The 19,222-nt window shown below is 34.6% G+C and overlaps 1 protein-coding gene across 1 annotated transcript in view; it reads right to left on the bottom strand.

Moving 5' to 3' along the window:
• HMGCLL1 (3-hydroxy-3-methylglutaryl-CoA lyase like 1) overlaps positions 1-19,222 on the bottom strand; it is a 142,347-nt gene that overhangs the window by 46,129 nt on the left and 76,996 nt on the right. The window contains exons 6-7 of the mRNA XM_012780785.2: positions 17,989-18,052; positions 14,134-14,322 (exon numbers count right to left, since the gene is read on the bottom strand). Coding sequence (XP_012636239.1) covers positions 14,134-14,322; positions 17,989-18,052 — 253 coding nt within the window. The remainder of the gene's footprint in view (positions 1-14,133; positions 14,323-17,988; positions 18,053-19,222) is intronic.

The raw sequence follows: 19,222 nt of genomic DNA, 5'->3' as shown, positions 1-19,222 counted from the left end.
TAACCCAAAAACTAGTTCTTAAAGATGAAAATATTTAGAAAAAAATGAAAACAAACATGGCTAAAGATTAGTAATCACATAGATGTTTAAACACTTTATATATATTTATTTTTTCTATAATGTAGCAAAACACTCAAATCATTAGTGAAGGCCATTGCAGTATCCTTGTCCCATGTAGCAGATATCTTTTTCAACCAATTATTACTGAACTGATTTTTATTCAGGCTATTCTTACATGGAACTGTACTGGCTGATAATCTCATGTCAATTAATTTCATGATAAATATACAGTAAACATGTTAAGTGAGAAATCTTCCTCTAGAAATTTATCCACTAGTACCTTTCTACCTAAATTCAAAAAGAGGAAGACTATGGCTCCTTGTGTCCTTGTGCTTCTTAATTGGTCTCTTTTTTTGCCTATCACCTGATAATGAATTGAACTATGAGTAGCTTTAAGAGTTTCTGATCTTAAACCAAGTGAAAGCTAAAAGGGATTTCTCATCACCCAGTCATCACTTTGCAGCTGAAGAGGCCATGTTTATGGAGATACGGGCCATTCCCACCAGGCCTTGAACTTCACATGTGGATCATTTACTATGCAACAGGAAAGCCCTTCGCCAGTATTTCTATTTTCTTCATGGGAGCCTTAGCTGTCGGTTTAGTATCTACTGAAAACGATTTTGCTGGCCCTGTTGTTCTTATCCACAACATTCAAAACACATATAGGCCCAGCATGGTGGCTCATGCATATAATCCTAGCACTCAGGGAGGCCAAGGCGGGAGGATCGCTCGAAGTCAGGAGTTCTAGACTAGCCTCAGCAACAGCGAGACCCCAGCTCTACTAAAAATAGAAAGAAATTAGCCTGCCAAATAAAGATAGAAAAAATTAGCCGAGTGCGGTGGTGCATGCCTGTAGTCCCAGCTACTCATGAGGTTGAGGCAGGAGGATCGCTTGAGCCCAGGAGTTTGAGGTTGCTGTGAGCTAGGCTGATGCCACCACACTCTAGCCCAGGCAATAGAGCCAGACTCTGTCTCAATAAATAAATAAATAATAAAAATAAACCCACATTTAAACTGCAAGCTTTTCCTTAGTTTATGCTTGTATTTTGGTGCCACCTATTTGTTTCCATTATAGTATGTGCTAGGATGTACCTGAAAGTATGGAGTGTGATTTATTTGAAATATGGAGTCTTAAATAAAATTCTGGACAGGCTTAATAAATTTCCCAAACTGTTTTCATGGACCATGCAATTACTAATCTCCTGCCACTCTACCTTTTTTCATTTATGGGACCACAAGTGATCTTCATGTAATCTTATCCTCTTTCTTCATATTTACCTTTACATCCATTTTATTTTTTCAATTTTTATATTAGTACAGCAGGTCATTACAATGTAGAAACTCACTTGTAGACATTTAATGAGTTTTTAAGTGAAAGAAAGAAAACCCTACTTCAGTTTGTGAAAGCCTGAAGGTTCAGCAGAAAGTTAATTACAAATATGCATGTGTATATGGATTGCTTTTACTCACTTTAGCTCAGCACAGTTCTAAAGGATTCATCATAATCACCAATTCCTCCTAATCTAATCCAGAATTTCTCTGCTTACTATAGACGGCAGTCTTTCTAGGAGATCCTGGATTTTAAAGACATTGCAACAACAAAGAAGAAAGGGAAGATTTAAAAGTGGTCTTCACCTCTTTGTTCAAGTTATATCTTGGCAATCAAAAATATTTCCTCTTCTTTTCAACATTTCATGTGGTTTTTTTTTCTTTTTTTTAAGTCAATTCAGCTACAGATATTCTTTTAAAATAACTCTGTTGGGCTTCAGATAGCTGAAGTGGGTATTAACACTTATAACTCTAAGGTCTGTTATGTATAAAATCTTGTGTGATTTCAAGGGGAAGTATTCCAAAACATCTATGCAGAAAAACAAATAACATTTTCTTTCCTCACAGAATAGAAGTAGTATCCTTTTAATGTGGACCCTCAACTGAAGACAGTAGGTTTTGGTTACTGAAGCAAATGTTTCCTTTATCAGTGTCTGCTGAACTGAAAACATTTTACTAAGAAATGTGAGCTTTATTTAGTTATCTGTAGTTACTGTGAGATCAAAGTAAAAGAAACCTAATTCTCAAAGCATCCTCTTCAAACCTCAACTATTTTTACCTCGGGAAATTGGTGTCATAAAAATATTTTCCATATCCTATTAGGAAAGGTTTTCCCCAAGAAATTGCTCAAGATATTCATATACTTAATTTAAATAAATTTAAATGTTTTATACACAAATAAATATAAGAATCTTCTGAGATATTTAAAGAAATAATCCTATTTAATCAATAAATGAGCCTTGGGGAGACTCGTAATTTCTGAACAAAGGGAGAAGTTGATAGAACACAAGGAAGGTACAGTTCGAATCAGGAAGAGAAACAGAATCATGTATTGCAGTGATTCTCAAACAGGGAATAAATCTAAATTCATAGGCCTCTTTTGGAAAGAAAATAACCAAATTTTATTTTTAGATAAGCAATAACTTTAATAGGTAGAAAAATAAACCAATTTATTATATGGAATGACTGAATATTATCATTAAGTCAACTCTCTCTAAATTAATATGTATGTTTAATGTAATGGCTATTTGGGGGCTGGGTTTTGGGACAAATTTAGTTTAAATTGAGTTATACAAAATAAATACACACAAATAATCAAGATGTGTTTGATAAAAAGTCTAATAAAGGGGTCATGCTATGTCAGATCTAAAATCTAATATTAATATAAAAACACATTAATTAAAAGTGTGGCACTTGCACAAAATAAATAGTTTGAAGGAATAGCATGAAAGAAGATGGGCTAGACTGAAATCCCAGTTCTACTACATTTCAAATAGGAGATGTTGGGCAACTGCCCAAAACTTGCTAAGCAACAGTTGTGTCATTATTTTTTAATTATAAAAATTATTTCATAGGATTATCATGAGGACAAAATAGGATAACACAGGTAAAACACAATTTAAGAATACTTAGTATCAGCTATTCTTATCATAGAATAGAATTTCCAGAGAAAGACTCAAGAGTGTAAAAACAGTGTGTGCCGTAGCTGAACATTTTGTACTAGTGGAGAAAGAATGAGTTATGTAATGAATGGATACAAATGTGTTTATATAAAAAATAGATCCCTATCTTGTACCTTGAATAAAAATAAAGTCCAGTTGAATTAACGATTTGATTGCAAAATTGAAGCCAAAGAAAAGATAGGTAATCATGTATATCTTCTTGTAGTATTAAGGGCCCTTCTAAGTATAACTCCAAAGGCAGAAGCCATAAAGGGGTGACAATGTGGTCAATCCTTGGTCCTTGTCATACTCAATCCATATGCAGCATTTAACACAGCTGATCACCTCCACCTACTTGATACACTTCTTCTAGGACTCAAGACTAGGACTCAAGAGTCTCTTGGTTTTCTCTTACTTCATGCATCACAGTTTCCCAGTCTTCTCAAATTCGTCTTCTCTCCAATCTTTTAAGGATGGAATGTCTCAATGTTCCATCCCTGGCCCTCTTTTCTTCCCTATCTACTATCTTATGCAGTCACCTGGATTTAAATACTATCTATATGCTCATAACTTCCAAATTTATATCTTTAGCAAAGACTTCTTACCCCAAAACAATTCTTATATATGTAATTGCCTACTCAACATCTCCATCTAGATGTTTTAGTATATTTCTCAAATATAACACACTCCAAATTGAAATTCTAATCTTTGCCCCCAAATACCTACTCATAGCCTTCTCAATCTCAGTTGATGGCAATTAAATACTTCCTGTTGTTCAAGTGAATACGGTGGTGTATCTGTGGGCCCTTTTCTTCCCTTTAGGCATTCTATTTTTAATTTGTCATGAAATCAATACTAATTTTAAAATATATTGAGAATCTTCTCACCACCTCAATAATTACCACTATCAGACAAACCATCATCATTTATTGCCTGGAGTATCACAATTATATCCTCCCTCACTTGTCTCCTGCTTCTAATCTTGCCTCTCACCCCTTACAGTCTAGTTGCACTAGGGCAGCCAGAATGATTTCTTTAAAAATCCAAGCCAGATTTGCTCAAAACTCTACAAGTTGTCTTCATTTCACTCAGAATAAAAGTCAAAGGATTTACACTGGCCTACGAGGATCCTCTCCTATTCTTCCCTTACTCACCCAACTCCAGACACACTGGCCACATTTGTGTTTGTTGAACACACTCAGGTATCTCAGCTAAAACTATTCTAGGTCTAGAATGCTCTTCTCCCAGATATGAAGTGGAGTAACACCCTCTTCTCCTTTAGTTGCTTGCTTAAATATCTCCTTCTTAAGACTGTCCCCTCAACCACCTAGTTTATACTGCAACCTGCCCTCCTTCACAACCCCCCGAATTTCCTATCCTATGTATTCTGCGGTTATCTTCTCTTTTCATTTTTTCATTACTTTTTTATCACCAACTAATATGCTCTAAAATGTGCTTATTATTTTTATCATCTGTACTTCCCTGCCAGCATGTGAGCTACCTGAGGACATAACTTTTTCTATTTTGTTTGTATCCTTGAACAGTACCCGGTAGATAGTATGTGTACAATATGTTTATCAAATAAATTCATAAATGAATAAATACAAATTTAAAGCAGATAAGCATTGAAACCAAAAAAAAATAAAAATAAAAATCAAGCTTGAAAAATAATTCTACTCTCCCTATACATACATTAGATAGATAAATATCTTATTATACTATAATATCTTAACATATAAGTCATTCTTAAAATTACCGAGAAAAAATATTTCAATAAAAAAGTAGGCAAAGAACAGGAACTACATTTTATTAAAATTTTATGAATACTCATTAAAACATATGAAAGATCTGTTCAATCCCACCTGTAATAAAACAAATGCAAACAAAAATTAAAATGGTATGTCAAACACGCATTGAGTTGGCAAACATTTTAAATTATAACATCTTCCATTTGTGAGGTTTGCTGAATATAGTCATGTTATATAAACTTAGTGAATGTATGGGCTAGAAATATCCTTTCTAAAGACAATTGACTTTCATAATATATCAAAAGCTCTCTAATGTTCTAACCATTTTCCATACTTCCATATTTTCCATAAAATCCACTCTAAGATGAGTAAAAAATTATAAATAAGAATGTTCATCACAAGTGTATTACACTCAAATAAAATAAATGTTCCCAATCAAAAGTGGGATTGGTTAAATTAACACATACATTTAACATATACACATGTGATGGTGGGTTATTTTGAATCTAAAAATCTTGTCCTCAGAAATTTCAATGACAAGAATGCCATTCATAGAATACTAATCAAAACAAGCTTGCACTTCATGATTCCTATAACCCCCCACACATATGCATAATATGTATATATTATATGTCTATGAATGTGTATGTATATGTAAACACACATATGTATAAATAAGAATGAGAATGATCTATTTAAATAAGTAATACTATTTTTCCATGTGTGGTAGGATTGCAAGTAATTTTTCTTTGTACTTTTCCACATTTTCTAAATATTTAAAAATAAACATAATTTTTAAATCATTAGTAAGCCAACAAACCCCACTATAATATCTTTAATCAATACTAAAGTCATAAATGTAGAATTTAGGTTTGGTGGTGCACACCATTTTATCTGGCAGGCAGGACTTCCAGAAGTCCTCTTGCCTAAAAGACTGATGAGCAGATTAGAAATTATTCCCACAATATTTGGGGGCAGAACTCTGCAAGATGTCTGTGGCCCTGTGAAACATGAGCTCATAAAATATGGATTACTATCATTAGCAAGGAGGTCCCTGCATCTGTTCTCATAAAGCTGGCAGTGCCTTGGAAAGCGCAAATGACCTAATGATATACACCTATTTTTCCAAACTTGCAACTGCTCAGAGTCATTATGCTCTTTCCTTCTCCCTAACCCCTTATTCTTTATCAACCTCACCTTACATACACTCACACACAATTCTTAGTCCCACTGAATCTGCATTGGAATAACATCTCCCACGTAAGTCCTTCATCTTGTTTCTCCTTTGTCTATTTGGGCTGCTATAACAAAATACTATAAACTGGGTAGCTTATAAACAACCGAGATTTATTTCTCACAGTTCTAGATGCTGGGAAGTCCAAGGTGAAATTGCTGGCAGATTCAGTGTTTGTTAAGGGCCAATCTCTACTTCATAGACGGTGCCTGGCACCTTCTTTCTCTGTCATCACAGAGAAGAAGGGGCACATAAATTCCCTGGGGCCTCTTTTATAAGGACACTAATCCCATTCCTGAGTGTTCTGTCCTCATGACTTAATCACCTCCCAAAGGCCCTGCCTCTTAATACTATCACATTGGTGATTATGTTTCAACATACGAATTTTGGGGAAAACACAAACACTCAGACCATAGCACCCTCCATCATTTTTCACCAGGAACAGGACTTCTGTCTTCTCCTTAGTCTCTGTGTCTGCAATCTCTATACCTCTGCTTTTTAATCTCTATATCATCCGGAATCATACCATCTTCCACATGTTCTAGGAAGCAAGCTTCCTAGAACAAAGCCTTAATCAAATGATCCCCAATTAAAAACATTCGCTGCCTCCAGTATAATAAAAAAACAAAACAAACAAACAAAAACACAAAGCAACTCACCCCATGTTTGGTGCAAATAGTGTCTCCCCTGGGTTTCTGTGACACTTGAACTTCCCTCTGCTCCTTCTGGAAACTCTCCAAGGTTACTCTGGAGAATTTACTCTTGTATGCATCCTCCCCAGTACTAGGAGATTTGACTGCTTGGATTAAATTATATACATAGTAAAGAATATGTATGGTGTGTGTATAAACTATAAAGCAGGATAGGATATTTTTCAATACAATGGATGAAAATGAAATACAAAATTATATTTTGGGTTAATATGACACAGGCTACTGTGATTTTTATATTTCTTGGGTAATTCATTAAAAGTTCCATCAGAAAAAGATACAATTATTACAAAAATATTTCTTTTTATAATCTTAAATGTCTTTAGTGGAAGTGTGTAACCATAACTTTATTTTTGCAATTATCATATTTATACAGATTCTTAATAATTTAAATCAGTATAATTTAAGTCTGTAACTTGGATGAGTATAACTTGACTTCTTGTCTAAGAAACTGGACATGATTTTCGTATTTTATTTGATAGATCGAAAAATTACTGAGGAAAGATATGGGGTTTCATTACACTTTCTTATCCACTATACCTAACAGCAGAGACACTATTACACAAAAGATAGCCAATAAATATTTTTTAGGTTAGGGTTAAATGAGTATTTAAAAATAATCACTAAAACAATTTTAAATGATCACAATTGTTAGAAATAATTTTTATTATATATTCTGCTGTGGATTGAAGACATATTTATAAACAAATGGAAAAAAACTTTGCCACTTCCAGATGGGATCCCAAGTATTTGACTTGCAATTATTAAATCCTCCTCATCCTCCATTGTCTTTCAGTCTTGAACCTAACCATTACTGATACTATTAAATAAGTCTGGTATTCTAAACTGAGAAGAAATTTTATAAGAATGAGCCAATGTGATCTAACAATGTATATTACTTCCATTTAGTTTAAACCCAGAACTAGAAATGTTTTGGTAACGTATGAGAAAGTTGTTCAAACAATAAAGCTAAGAGAGTCTTAAATTTGGCTCTTACAGTTATCATTGGTTCCAAGTATGTGTGTAGGGAGTGTTTAAGCGCTGGGCATATAATTATTGTTAGTTAACTGGTTACATCACATTAAGTTAAAAAAAATTATCATGAGAACAATAGTTTATGTTCAATACCAAACCAGCTAATTTCAACCCAAAATTCCAAAGGAAAAGGTCTGTGTTACATTACATTCAGGGGCAAGAGTATATGTACATAAAATTTCCTTGTAAATATGAACTTTCAAGAGACAAAAAATTGAAAAAAAAAAGAAACATGAAAAAAATTAGAAAATGAAAAGCTTAATGTGTTTTATACAAACAACATGGCATAACAACACAATTTCTAAATTAAAGCCACATGGGTTGAGAGAGATGTGGCAAGTACTTTGTTGAAAACAAGATATTGAAAATAAGATTAAAATAATAAAATGACATTTATAGAATGGGTAAGAGAGGTGCTCAAAAAGGTAATGAGTTTTGAAATTTCCATCTCTTATGCCAAGGGAAGAATCATATCATTTCCTGGCCCCAATCCCTACCATAATAAAAAAAAGCCAAGTTAAGTCCTAAAGAGAACAAAGATTAAACTGAGAAGAAAATGATAGTTTGAATAGATGAGGTTATTGTTTTTCCTGAAAGTGTTAACAGCAATGAAAATTCATTTTAAAATTAAGAATGGTTACTTTTTAAAAAAGGTAAAAATTAATCAGGATAAGTCTGCCCTCCTGATTCTAAACTTGAATTATTATGTTAAAAAAAATGAAATAATAGCTAAAACTCAGGACTGATGTCTCACTTGGTGCAATCAGTGATAAAAACAAAGAGATATCCATGAATGTAATTTTTGGATTTAATATGATCACACTAATTAAATCAAAATCTCCAAGAATTGCAAAGAAGATATTTTGGTTCACTGTATTTGCTTTGAAGTGAGGAAAGTTTCATGAAAGAAGTATGAACATATACTTTGATGTATCTTCTGGTGTAACAGACTTCTTTTGCTTATGTGGAGATGGAAATCCAGAAAAATATAACATTTTCCCAGTATCAATTCTATGGATAATGGAAAAGTCAGTGTCTTAGGCAAACTTCCTCACAAGTCTCAAGTGAAAAACAGACGTACCCATTGGGAGGACAGTGAGGAATTTCAAGAAAACGAAACTGTAAACACCACACTTGGCCCTGTGGGGAGTGGAAAGTTTTCTGTGTCCTAATGTCTCTCAGTTGCAGGGGCCTTCACTGCGCCTCTCTGTGCTCATCCTCTCTCCAGGGCTTCACCTCTGATGTACTCAGCTCCGGGGGCCCAGGAAAGATGTTCTAATTATCACATGCATGTTAAAGATTTCCCTTAATCCAGTGAGCTATGACTTGTGGAAATGGAGATCACAAGGTATGCTGTACCCCATGCCAACCCCTCTATTCTACAGCATCAACCAACTGTAAATTTAAGCCATTGATATAGATGGGGAAGCCATCATTAAAGAAACCTAAACTGGTAAACCATGATTAAAAAGGACAAACAAAACAAAATCTTCTGATGATGAATTCTGTGTTCTTCTTTTTTATTTTATTTTTTTACTTTTCCAATAGAATATATCTGATAATCAATCTTTATACTGTTGGCCAATTTGATCAGGATGGATGAAATGCCATGGGAGAGACATAAAAATATTTTAGAAGTGTTTTTTTTTTTTCTTTTTTTGGTGAGCCTCAGGTTTACAATCTAATTCTGTTACATAAAGATTAACTACATTCATTTTTAGCTCATTACAGTAGTTTTTTACATGTGTAACTTTAAAATTTTGATTCACTGAATGTCAGTTTAAAATGCCATCTACCTCAGAAGCAGCTTTTTACAACTATCCATTAAATATCAGTGGATATCTAGAAATAGATGAGGATTATATTAATATTATCCATGAAGACAAAAACCAGTTGATCTCTTGATGCCAAAATTAAAGACAAGTTTATATTAATAAAAAGATGCTGGAGATAAACTAAAGCAAACAAAAGTATATGAATGTTTACCCATTCTTTATCACTGATGTGAGCAATCCAACCACTTGGAAAAAATATAGAAAGCTACTTTGTTCATCTTTCTCCCACAGACTGTGGTGGCTCAGGAGCCTTGGATATATACACTTGAAAATCCAACAATCCAAACAAGTGTAATCAAGTGCACTGTTATCAAGGTGTCATTTTAAAAATTTTGCATCTCATCTCAGTTTTGCAAAATTCAGGAAAGCAGAGATCATTACATCTTCTCTTACAAATATAAAACTGAGAAACAGAAAGACTTATCTAGCCAGCAATGAGAATTAAAAAAAAAGTTTCTCATGAAACTCAAAAACAAATTCCATGAATAAAGACTTGTTGCTTGGTGGCATTTAAATGTGTCAATATAAAAAGAGTCCACATAAAAAAATGGATGCTTTTGATGTAAAAATTAGGTAAATAATTTGGTCTTTCTAAAAGAATAATAAACATATGGAAAACATTATGAGGAAAGGCACATTAGCTAGAAGTTTATTAAGTTCAAGAGAAAAAAAGGCAACTAGTATTTCTTAAGAAGAAGTCTAAATATTGCCTGTTCTACTTTGTCTCTATGCTACCAATTAACATTTAACTATTATTTGTGGTACTGGATTTCATTTCGTTTATTCTGTTTTTACCCAATTATGAAGATGAAATCATTTCAGTGGAGAAAAATAGAGACTGAGCAATTGTTTGCTGTTAAATAGATTAAACAATTTGTTAATCTGTGTTTTACTTGGTACTTGGGAGAAAGGTGAAGCTAAAGTTTTTACATAAAAAATTAAGACAGGTATATTGGGCCACATATGTTTCTTCCGTTACTAAAATGCTGTATGTTTTGTCACCTCATTTTCTTGTTCTTTTGGTTTTGAGTGGTTACAAATATCCCACACTTAAATCTATACTCTCAAGAATAATTTCCCTACATTAAGTAATATCTGATAATTATGAATTCTTGACTTCCACATCTCCAGTCCTACAAGTCATGTGTTTAAGTAATAAACACACACACACACACACACAATAAAACCTGTGAATTCAAGAAAGATCCCTCTACTACATGATTAGTATGTGCTTTCCAGACTGAGGGGGACGTTCCATTTATAACTCTCATTTGTTTCCTATCATTGTGGCCAAGTTTCCACTTATTACATGTCTCCTTGCCTTAATATTAACTTCCAGTTTGGAGCACTGTAAACTGTTTCTCCACCCCTAAATTAAAGCAAATGATATCCACTCCACATCCACCACCAATTTTACTAGGAGCCCACTTCAAAGATTCCATTTTTTTAAAAAAAGAATGAAGTATGGCCTCTGGTTCCTGAAACCAAGGTTAGCCCTGTTCATAATGAAGTTGGATTTTCTCTGATTTTCCTTCTATTTAAGCACTGACAGTTTTTTCCAAGACGTTTTTTCTCCTCCTCTAACGTTAAACTCGATTGTTGTGTTTTTGTTCTTGGTGCTGCTGCTGTTATTGGGGAGGTGAGCAGAGGGCGAGAAAGGGTGCTGCTTGGGGCCAGTACCCGTGTGTGTTTGCAGTGACATTCCAGCACCACATTTGGCTGTTTTCAATAGACACTAACATTACAAAACATTTAAAGTTTTGTTGCACACCGTTTGTTCGGTTGCACACCGTTTCAAGAAAGCGGTGGTGTATATTTCTTTCTTACGCTATCCATGTCTTATCAAACTACATGAAAGAAGATGGCAGAGAAGACAAAAAGCCTCTACAACTCTTCAACTTTTAGCTTCCTCACTCAGCACATCTATGCTTTTCGACCATTTCCTCATTTGCTCCGTTATAGTATCCTCTCTGGCCTCGCATCATGTTGCTTATTATACAAGCCACTGGTACCCTCTTATCCACGTGCTTACACTGTGGCTATAAATTAAGCTCTGGGGCAATGTAACACGAAGCTGGAAGTACACTATTGCGTTCCTAGGCTTCTTGCCTCCCACTGTCCCCTTGCCTCCCATACAAACACAGGACTTATACATATGGTAAAAAAAAAAAAAAAGAAGAAGAAGGAAGAAGGAGGAGGAAGAAGAAAAAGAAGAGGAAGAGGAAGAGGAAGAGGAAGGAGAAGGAGAAGGAGAAGAAGAAGGAGGAGGAGGAGGAGAAGAAGAAGAAAAACAGAAAACACAGTTTATTTAAAGATGCTTAGGCAGACTTTCTTACTAACTACCTCAGGCATTGCTGAAGGGTAGAATATCAATCATCTCTCTCTCTCTCTCTCTCACACACACACACACACACACACACACACACACACACACACACACACTCACAGACCCCAAATAGTTCAGCTGAAGTTGAACATTTGTTCCTTAGAACAGAGAGATTCTTCTTAGCACCTGAGGATGCCACTGACCCATAACCCTCTGAAAATAATTTGTCTGCTTAGGTTTTCCAAGTTCTGCAGGCAATGTGAATTTGAACGATAAACCCACATGAGGGTCTAGGGAAGGTTACGGAGTATAAAGGGAGGCTTTGCATTCCTCCTCCGCTCTCTGACAAGGCCGTGAGAAATGAATGGGCTTGCCTTCTCCCTTTGGGAGGTGGCTTTTTGTGCAGTTCACTCTTTGCCTGAGAGCGTAGTTTTAGGGGGAAATCTGGCCTTATACAGGGTCTTATCCATGTCCCCTGTCTCGTTTGGGCCCAAGGTTGTCTCCTGTCCCCCTGTACATCTGTTACAGCACGGGCAAATGACCCAGGATTTCAGTCCTCATCTCTCTGTAAATAGAGACAATGGAATTCAACTAATTTATCAAATTTTATAAACCTTAATTTCTCTGAATACATTAGTCTTCTTTCAATTCCTAGGGTATGCTCCTCCTCTCCCCCAAGGCCTTTGCCCAAATGATGTTTCATCAGCCTGAAAAACATTCTTTTAACACACATACACGCACACATACACACAATATACACTCTCTTTGGGGGGGTTAGTTCCTTCTCATTCTTTAGATCTGATTTGAACAATTGATTCTTCAGATGAACCTTCCTTAGCCATAAAAATCACAATAGGGCATCGGCAATGTTTTTGTATTGGGCATTTTCAAGACGTAGATAGAGTCCAGAAGCAGATGTTTAGGTTCCCAGGTATTGCACTATAGCCCCTTATCCAAAAAAGCTAAACTGTTATTCATTATATAATAAATATGCTACACAAATAAAATATAGACGATATATCCATACAGAAAAACAAGAAAGAGAGAGAGACAGAGAGAGAGAGAGAAAGGAGACTCCACTTAGGATCTTGCTCAGGAACACTTAATAAGTTACAGTTTGCAGCTGAACATAGAATTCTGAAGTGCTGCCTAGTTTTCTATTGCTTCAGAAACTAGACTATCTAAGGAAGGAAAATTGTAAAAATTCCCACATGCAAAAGACCATTGGATAACATTTTCACTTTTCTCTGACTCAACAGAATGTCCCTTGCTTGCTTCCAGAGGATAAATAAGGATTTGTACACACATGTTAACAAAGTCAAAATAAACCCTTGTGGAGCTTGATCTTTTCATTTTTTTTTTAAACTTCTGCCAAGCAACTGTACACTTTAGCACTGTGACATTAAGCTTTACATATTGATTTTCAGCTTCACCAAAAAGCTTTCTTAGAGTCTTATCTTTAGTTGTCAAAATCTTGGGTTCTAAGAACATCAAACAAATCTATTTTAGCTGCATTTAAGAAACTGACACTAATTTAAAAATAATACCCTTAAAATATTACTATCTATTCTTTTAAATAAATATTTTTAAAATAACGTAATTCAATAAGTAATTCTTAATCCTCCAACTTTTTAGATCTCTTCATTTTACCATATGGAATATACTTGATAAAAAAAATCAGGAGTCTGTCAAAAGTAAGCTTGGCAACATAAGGAAAGCATTTTAAGACAAATATTCTATAATTCAGCACCGTATTTTCTTGTTATTATTGAGCATCAAATTACCAAAAAGAGCATTGGTTCCATGATTACAACAGTACTCCCTACTATCTTTGTGTTTTATGCTCTCCCCATAACATCATATTTAAGTCTATTAAATTTTATGGTTGAGAGCATATGGGAGTTGAAACAAGCAGACATTGCTCTAGGAGGATTAGTATTTTAAAAACAAGAGATCACGCATTTTATCAAATCAAATTAATAGTAGTAAGAAACCTCTATTGACCTAAATGACATGTGATGAATTTACAGATACTTCCTAAGTGCCTGTCACATGGCAGACACTGTTTAAACATGATCTTCATAACATTTTATAAATATAGCATGATAAACATTATCTCAAAAAGCTCCCAACATGTTTATATGGCCAATAAGGATGCACACGCTAACACATAACACATAAAGAATACGAAATACCTGAAGAGCCGTGAGAATGTTTGCTAACGCTTGTCCATACGTGTCATGACAGTGTACAGCAAGAGCCCCTGGTGGGAGTTCTTTCATGACACTTTCCAACAATTTTTTCATGCTCCCTGGAGTTCCCACTCCAATCGTGTCTCCCAGAGAGATCTCATAACAGCCCATGCCATACAATCTCTTAGACACCTGTTGAGAAAGGTAAAGTGCTAGTAAAACAATGGAAATGAACAGACTCACATCCCCTTGTTCCTCAGCCAACATCATCTAGATAGAAGTAAAAATCACAACTAAAATCAGTTATATCCATGAAAATCATGTAAGTCCATTGCATTTTCTGGTCTTCCCTTGCTCATTATTCCTTTCCTAAGCATTATATAAGATTTTGAATGACATTACTGCAATCATCTTTTTCTAATATTCAAGTCTGTCTTAGAGGCATATCTATCTATATGTTCCAATATGAAATTATAAGCCACAATTTCAATTATGGGAGGCTCACATTTCTCAATACCTTAAACAGAAACATTACAGATTTACTTTGGAAGTAATATTTCTCAAGGCCTTAAAAGACAAAAGATATCAATAAAATTGACCCTTGAGCAACAGAGGTTTGAACTTCAAGAGCTCACTTATAGTTTTTGAAATAAATATATTGAAAATGTTTTGAAGATGGGCAACAAATTTGAAAAAATTTGCAGAAAAATTTTATAGCCTAGAAATATTGACAAAATTCAGAAAAAGTTATGTCATGTATGTACAAAACATATGTAGAAACTAAGCTATTTTATTATTTACTACCATAAAATATACACAAATCCATTATAAAAAGTTAAAATGTATTAAAACATATGCACAAAAACACAGACTGTTCATGGCGCCATTCTCAGTCAAAGAGAAACGTAAACAAACATAAAGATGCAGTATTAAATCCTAACTGTATAAAATTAACTGTAGTACACACTACACTGCTGTAATAACTTCATAACCATGTCCTTTCCTATTGTAGTTAGCTTAAGTGATGGGAGTAGCCACTTAAAATGCCATGTGGTGCTAAACTCTGCATCTTAAGTTTGTCTTTCTAGTAAATTGCATATCGCAGTAAAAAGTGATATACTGAGGTCCTCATGTATGTTTCGTGTTTAATGCAACACCATCAGTCTTGAATAACACCATGAGACCCATGTGAAGTGCCACTAGTGATGTTGGAACTGCTCCCAAGAAGTAGATAAAAGTCATGACATTACAAGAAAAAGTTGCTTTGCTTGATATATATCACAGATTGAAATCTACAGCTGTGTTTGCCCACTATTTTAAGATCAATGATCTAGAGTAAGGACAAAAAAAAAAAAAAAAAGGAAAGGAAAGGAAATTTGTGAACCTATCACTGCAGGTAAGGCCAGCAGGCTTGAAAACCTTGCACTTTTTGCAAAATATAAAATATGTATTAATTGACTGCTTATGATTTCTTTCAGTAAGGCTTCCAGTCAACATTAGGCTAATAGCAGTTAAGTTTTGGGAGAATCAAGATTTATACCCAGATTTTCAACTATGTGGAGGTTTGGGGTCCCTAATCCTCAAGTTGTTCAATGGTTAACTGTACCAATTTCAGCTCTTTTACTAAGTACATTTGCAATTGACAGAGTCAAAGTATTTCTGGCCTAATTTTTTTTTCTGATAAACAGAGGCACTTGTGCGAGGCAAATGGCAAGGTCTGTTCCAGACGAATAACTAATGTTACTTTGAAAGAGCAATGTGAATTTGCATAAAGGTAGCGTGGTATTTTGACGAAGACATGGGTTCTGGAAACAGAATGGCCTGAATTTAATCTCAGCTTTCACTTGTACTAGTCATATCATATTGGGCAGAAGATTAACCTATTGAAGCCTCAGTCCCTAATCTGTAAAATATAGACCACAAAACACCTTCATTGAGCATATTTTCTAAGCCTTAGTTACTTCATTTTAAAACAAATTACAATAATAAGAACAATGTCAGCAATAACATGTTTTGTTGTGAAAATGAAATGAGAATACATAGAAGTCACTTTACACACAATCTGGCACATGGTACTCATTCATTCATTCTTTCACCATGTACTTCTCCAGTGTCTGTTTTATACTAGGCACTGTGCTACGTGCTGAGATCTAATGGGGAAACAAATATTGACATGGCTCATGCTATTACGGATCCCAAAGTCAAGGGAAGACACACCTTAGACAATCTCACGGAGGAATGCATAAATACAAGCTAAAATTAGAATTTTTAATGAAAGAAACAGGATTCTAACAGAAGCTAGCAAGAGAAATTGACCTAGATCTGTCAAGCAGAAAGAGCCTAAGTGACAACTAGAGATAACATAAGGGCTAACTTGTTGAAAACGGTGAAAAGGAAGGCTCTGAGAAGAATGTTCCAGCAAGACTAACAAATGCAAATAGTGGGCTCCAGGTCGCTGAAATATAAAATGCGCAGAGCATTCCAGGAAGGGAAAAAGTCAAATGCAAAGGACAATGTGATTAGAAAGCAAAAACTAGAGGCTTGAACAGAGCAATCACAGTTTGAAATAGTAATTTCAGAGAGAAGAGAGGGAGTTGACCACAAAATGTATTAGAATAGTATGAAAGGGCCCTTTACTTTAAGGTTGCTGATCATGAAACCATAGTGCTTCCAATCTGCCTGGGTGTCTGTCTTCAGCAGCACCTCAGGCATTCCGGTGCAAGAATGGAGAGCCCAGGGCATGTGTGGTTCTTCCATAGGTGGTGTAGAGCAAAATGAAGAAAACCAACAATTCTGGTGTTAGGCAAAAGTGGATCCGGGTTTTGTGGGACCTCAATTCATAATCTTTTAGAGGTATGCTTTAAGAAAAGCTTATATAATGGTGAATGCAAATTAATGACAGAATATTGGAAGGGTCTCATGCAAGTGAAGGACTGCAAAATCTAAGCTTCATTATCTCATAGTTTATCTGCCTCTGTGTACAAGGATCTTGTTTAAATAATAGATGATAGGATATCTCTCATTTGCAAAATCTGCAGTAAAAAGTTCAAATGAATGCACAAACGAGGAATAGCTTTAGCTGAACTGAAAGTTTACACTGCCTAAATGTAGACTTTCTAATAATGCCATCTTTACTGCTTCAGTGCCCTATTATTTGTTTCGTCAAAATTAACAACCTTAACAATACATTAATATACTTTATCAATATACTTTATATATAATTAATATACTTTATATACAATATGAATTTCTGAGATAGTCTAATATAATCTCAAAAATAGAGCATTTTATACTAATAATCAAGGACAGGAAGTAGAAAATGAACTTCAATAAGAAAGTCCTTCTTAACTATAATCTTTTGTTGTAAAATTGCTCTGATATAACAGCATAGCAGTAAGATCTACAGGATCACAAAAGAACAAAAACAATGAAGCAGTACATACTCTAAGTGCCAAAGTGTGCAGGGGGGGGGGAAAGGGTACACTACCTAAGCAACCAAGACAAAGTTTAAGTGTGTGCACGCAAACTGCCCAGACATTCTGATGGAAAGTAGAAACGTCACTCACTGTGTTATAAAACAAAACAGATGTATTTTATTCCTTCCACCTCTGAGTACCCAATGATAAGACTCAACTGTCTTCTGACTTTGAAAAATTATAGCCAATATATAGGTCTTCAGTTTTAAAATGAAACTATTATTTAAGTGATCAAACATGTCTTCACGGACCATACCTCATTCCACGGCTCTCGTTAGTCTGTTTTATGCAGATGTAATAAATAGTAAGGAAAATAGCCTACTTTAAAAAAATAATATACATTATTTTACCATAAACCAAAAAGGCTGGAGAGGTAGCTTACTTCTGTCACTTTCTGTGGTGTAATACTTCCTTCATATGGACAGCCCAGGGCACAAGACACATACCTAAATTAAAATACAGATATAAATATAAATATGCATATGGTAGATAGGCCATTTCCTAATTTCCATTTTATAAAAATAAAGGATTAGCCAAAAATGCATCAAGAAAATTTATTTTGCACTATTCTTTCATTATTATTTTATATTTAAACCAAACAAAAACAATTTTGGAGTATTTTCAATTAATTGATTCTTTCTAATAATTATAATTTAATATATGCTATTTGATGGCAGATGGGGATAAACTAAAAAGTGATTATCTTGTGAAGTTGTTTATACTATAGCAACATATTAACATTAAAAGCAGAAAACACCCAGTGAAATATATGGTTTTATTTAAATAATTACATACATTCAACTGTTAAATATTCAGGTCATTGGAAACATAGAGAACATGTAGAAGACTTACTGAATTTCTCTTTCCTCCCATCTGGATGCTCTGGCCTCATTTAGATATAGTCATTAATCACCCAAAACTCCTAGAACTGGGCATAGCCTCAGAGTTCATCTTGTTTATTTCTCATGGGTTTACCTAAATCATTCCAAACAGAGGAGTATCTAGCATATTTTAAAAGTCTCCGAATAAAGATATTCTATAAGCTTCTTCAGCAACTCTCTCTAATATAAAAAGTCAAGCCTTTCCTGCAAAGACAATGATCCATTTCCATCTTAAATTATTAAGCTTTAGGAAAAGCCTGTTTTAGCTATTTTCAGCTCAACACCAATCCCATTTTATTAAACTTGCCTTGGAGATTTTTACAACACTTGTATTAAAATAATGCATCATGTGTCTGATGGTCAGGAATGAAGCAAGCCACATGAGGGAGAGAGGGATGGTGAGGAATGATGCTGCAGATCCAATATTTGGGGCCAAAATATGAGAGGCTTTAGATAGCAAAGCCTTTGTATGCCATGCCAAGGAGTCTGGACTTTGAGATCACTCAAAATTATTAGGTAAGGTAGTGACAAGATCAGATTTGTTTCCCAGAAATATAACTCCATGGGAACACTGGAAGTGGTTGCCAGAAGAAAGGTGGAGGCAAAAAAACACAACAGAAGATAATACTGTATTTCCTTGATTCTGAGATGTTTACTGATTGGAAGATACACTATGAATTTCATAGCAGTCTTTGGAATATAAAAATAAAATACATATTCAATGATTCAGTACAT

The sequence above is a fragment of the Microcebus murinus genome, chromosome 5 (genome assembly GCF_040939455.1).
Source record: "Microcebus murinus isolate Inina chromosome 5, M.murinus_Inina_mat1.0, whole genome shotgun sequence".
In the NCBI taxonomy this organism is placed as follows: domain Eukaryota; kingdom Metazoa; phylum Chordata; class Mammalia; order Primates; family Cheirogaleidae; genus Microcebus; species Microcebus murinus.
This window is presented reverse-complemented; position numbering and strand designations above follow the sequence as displayed.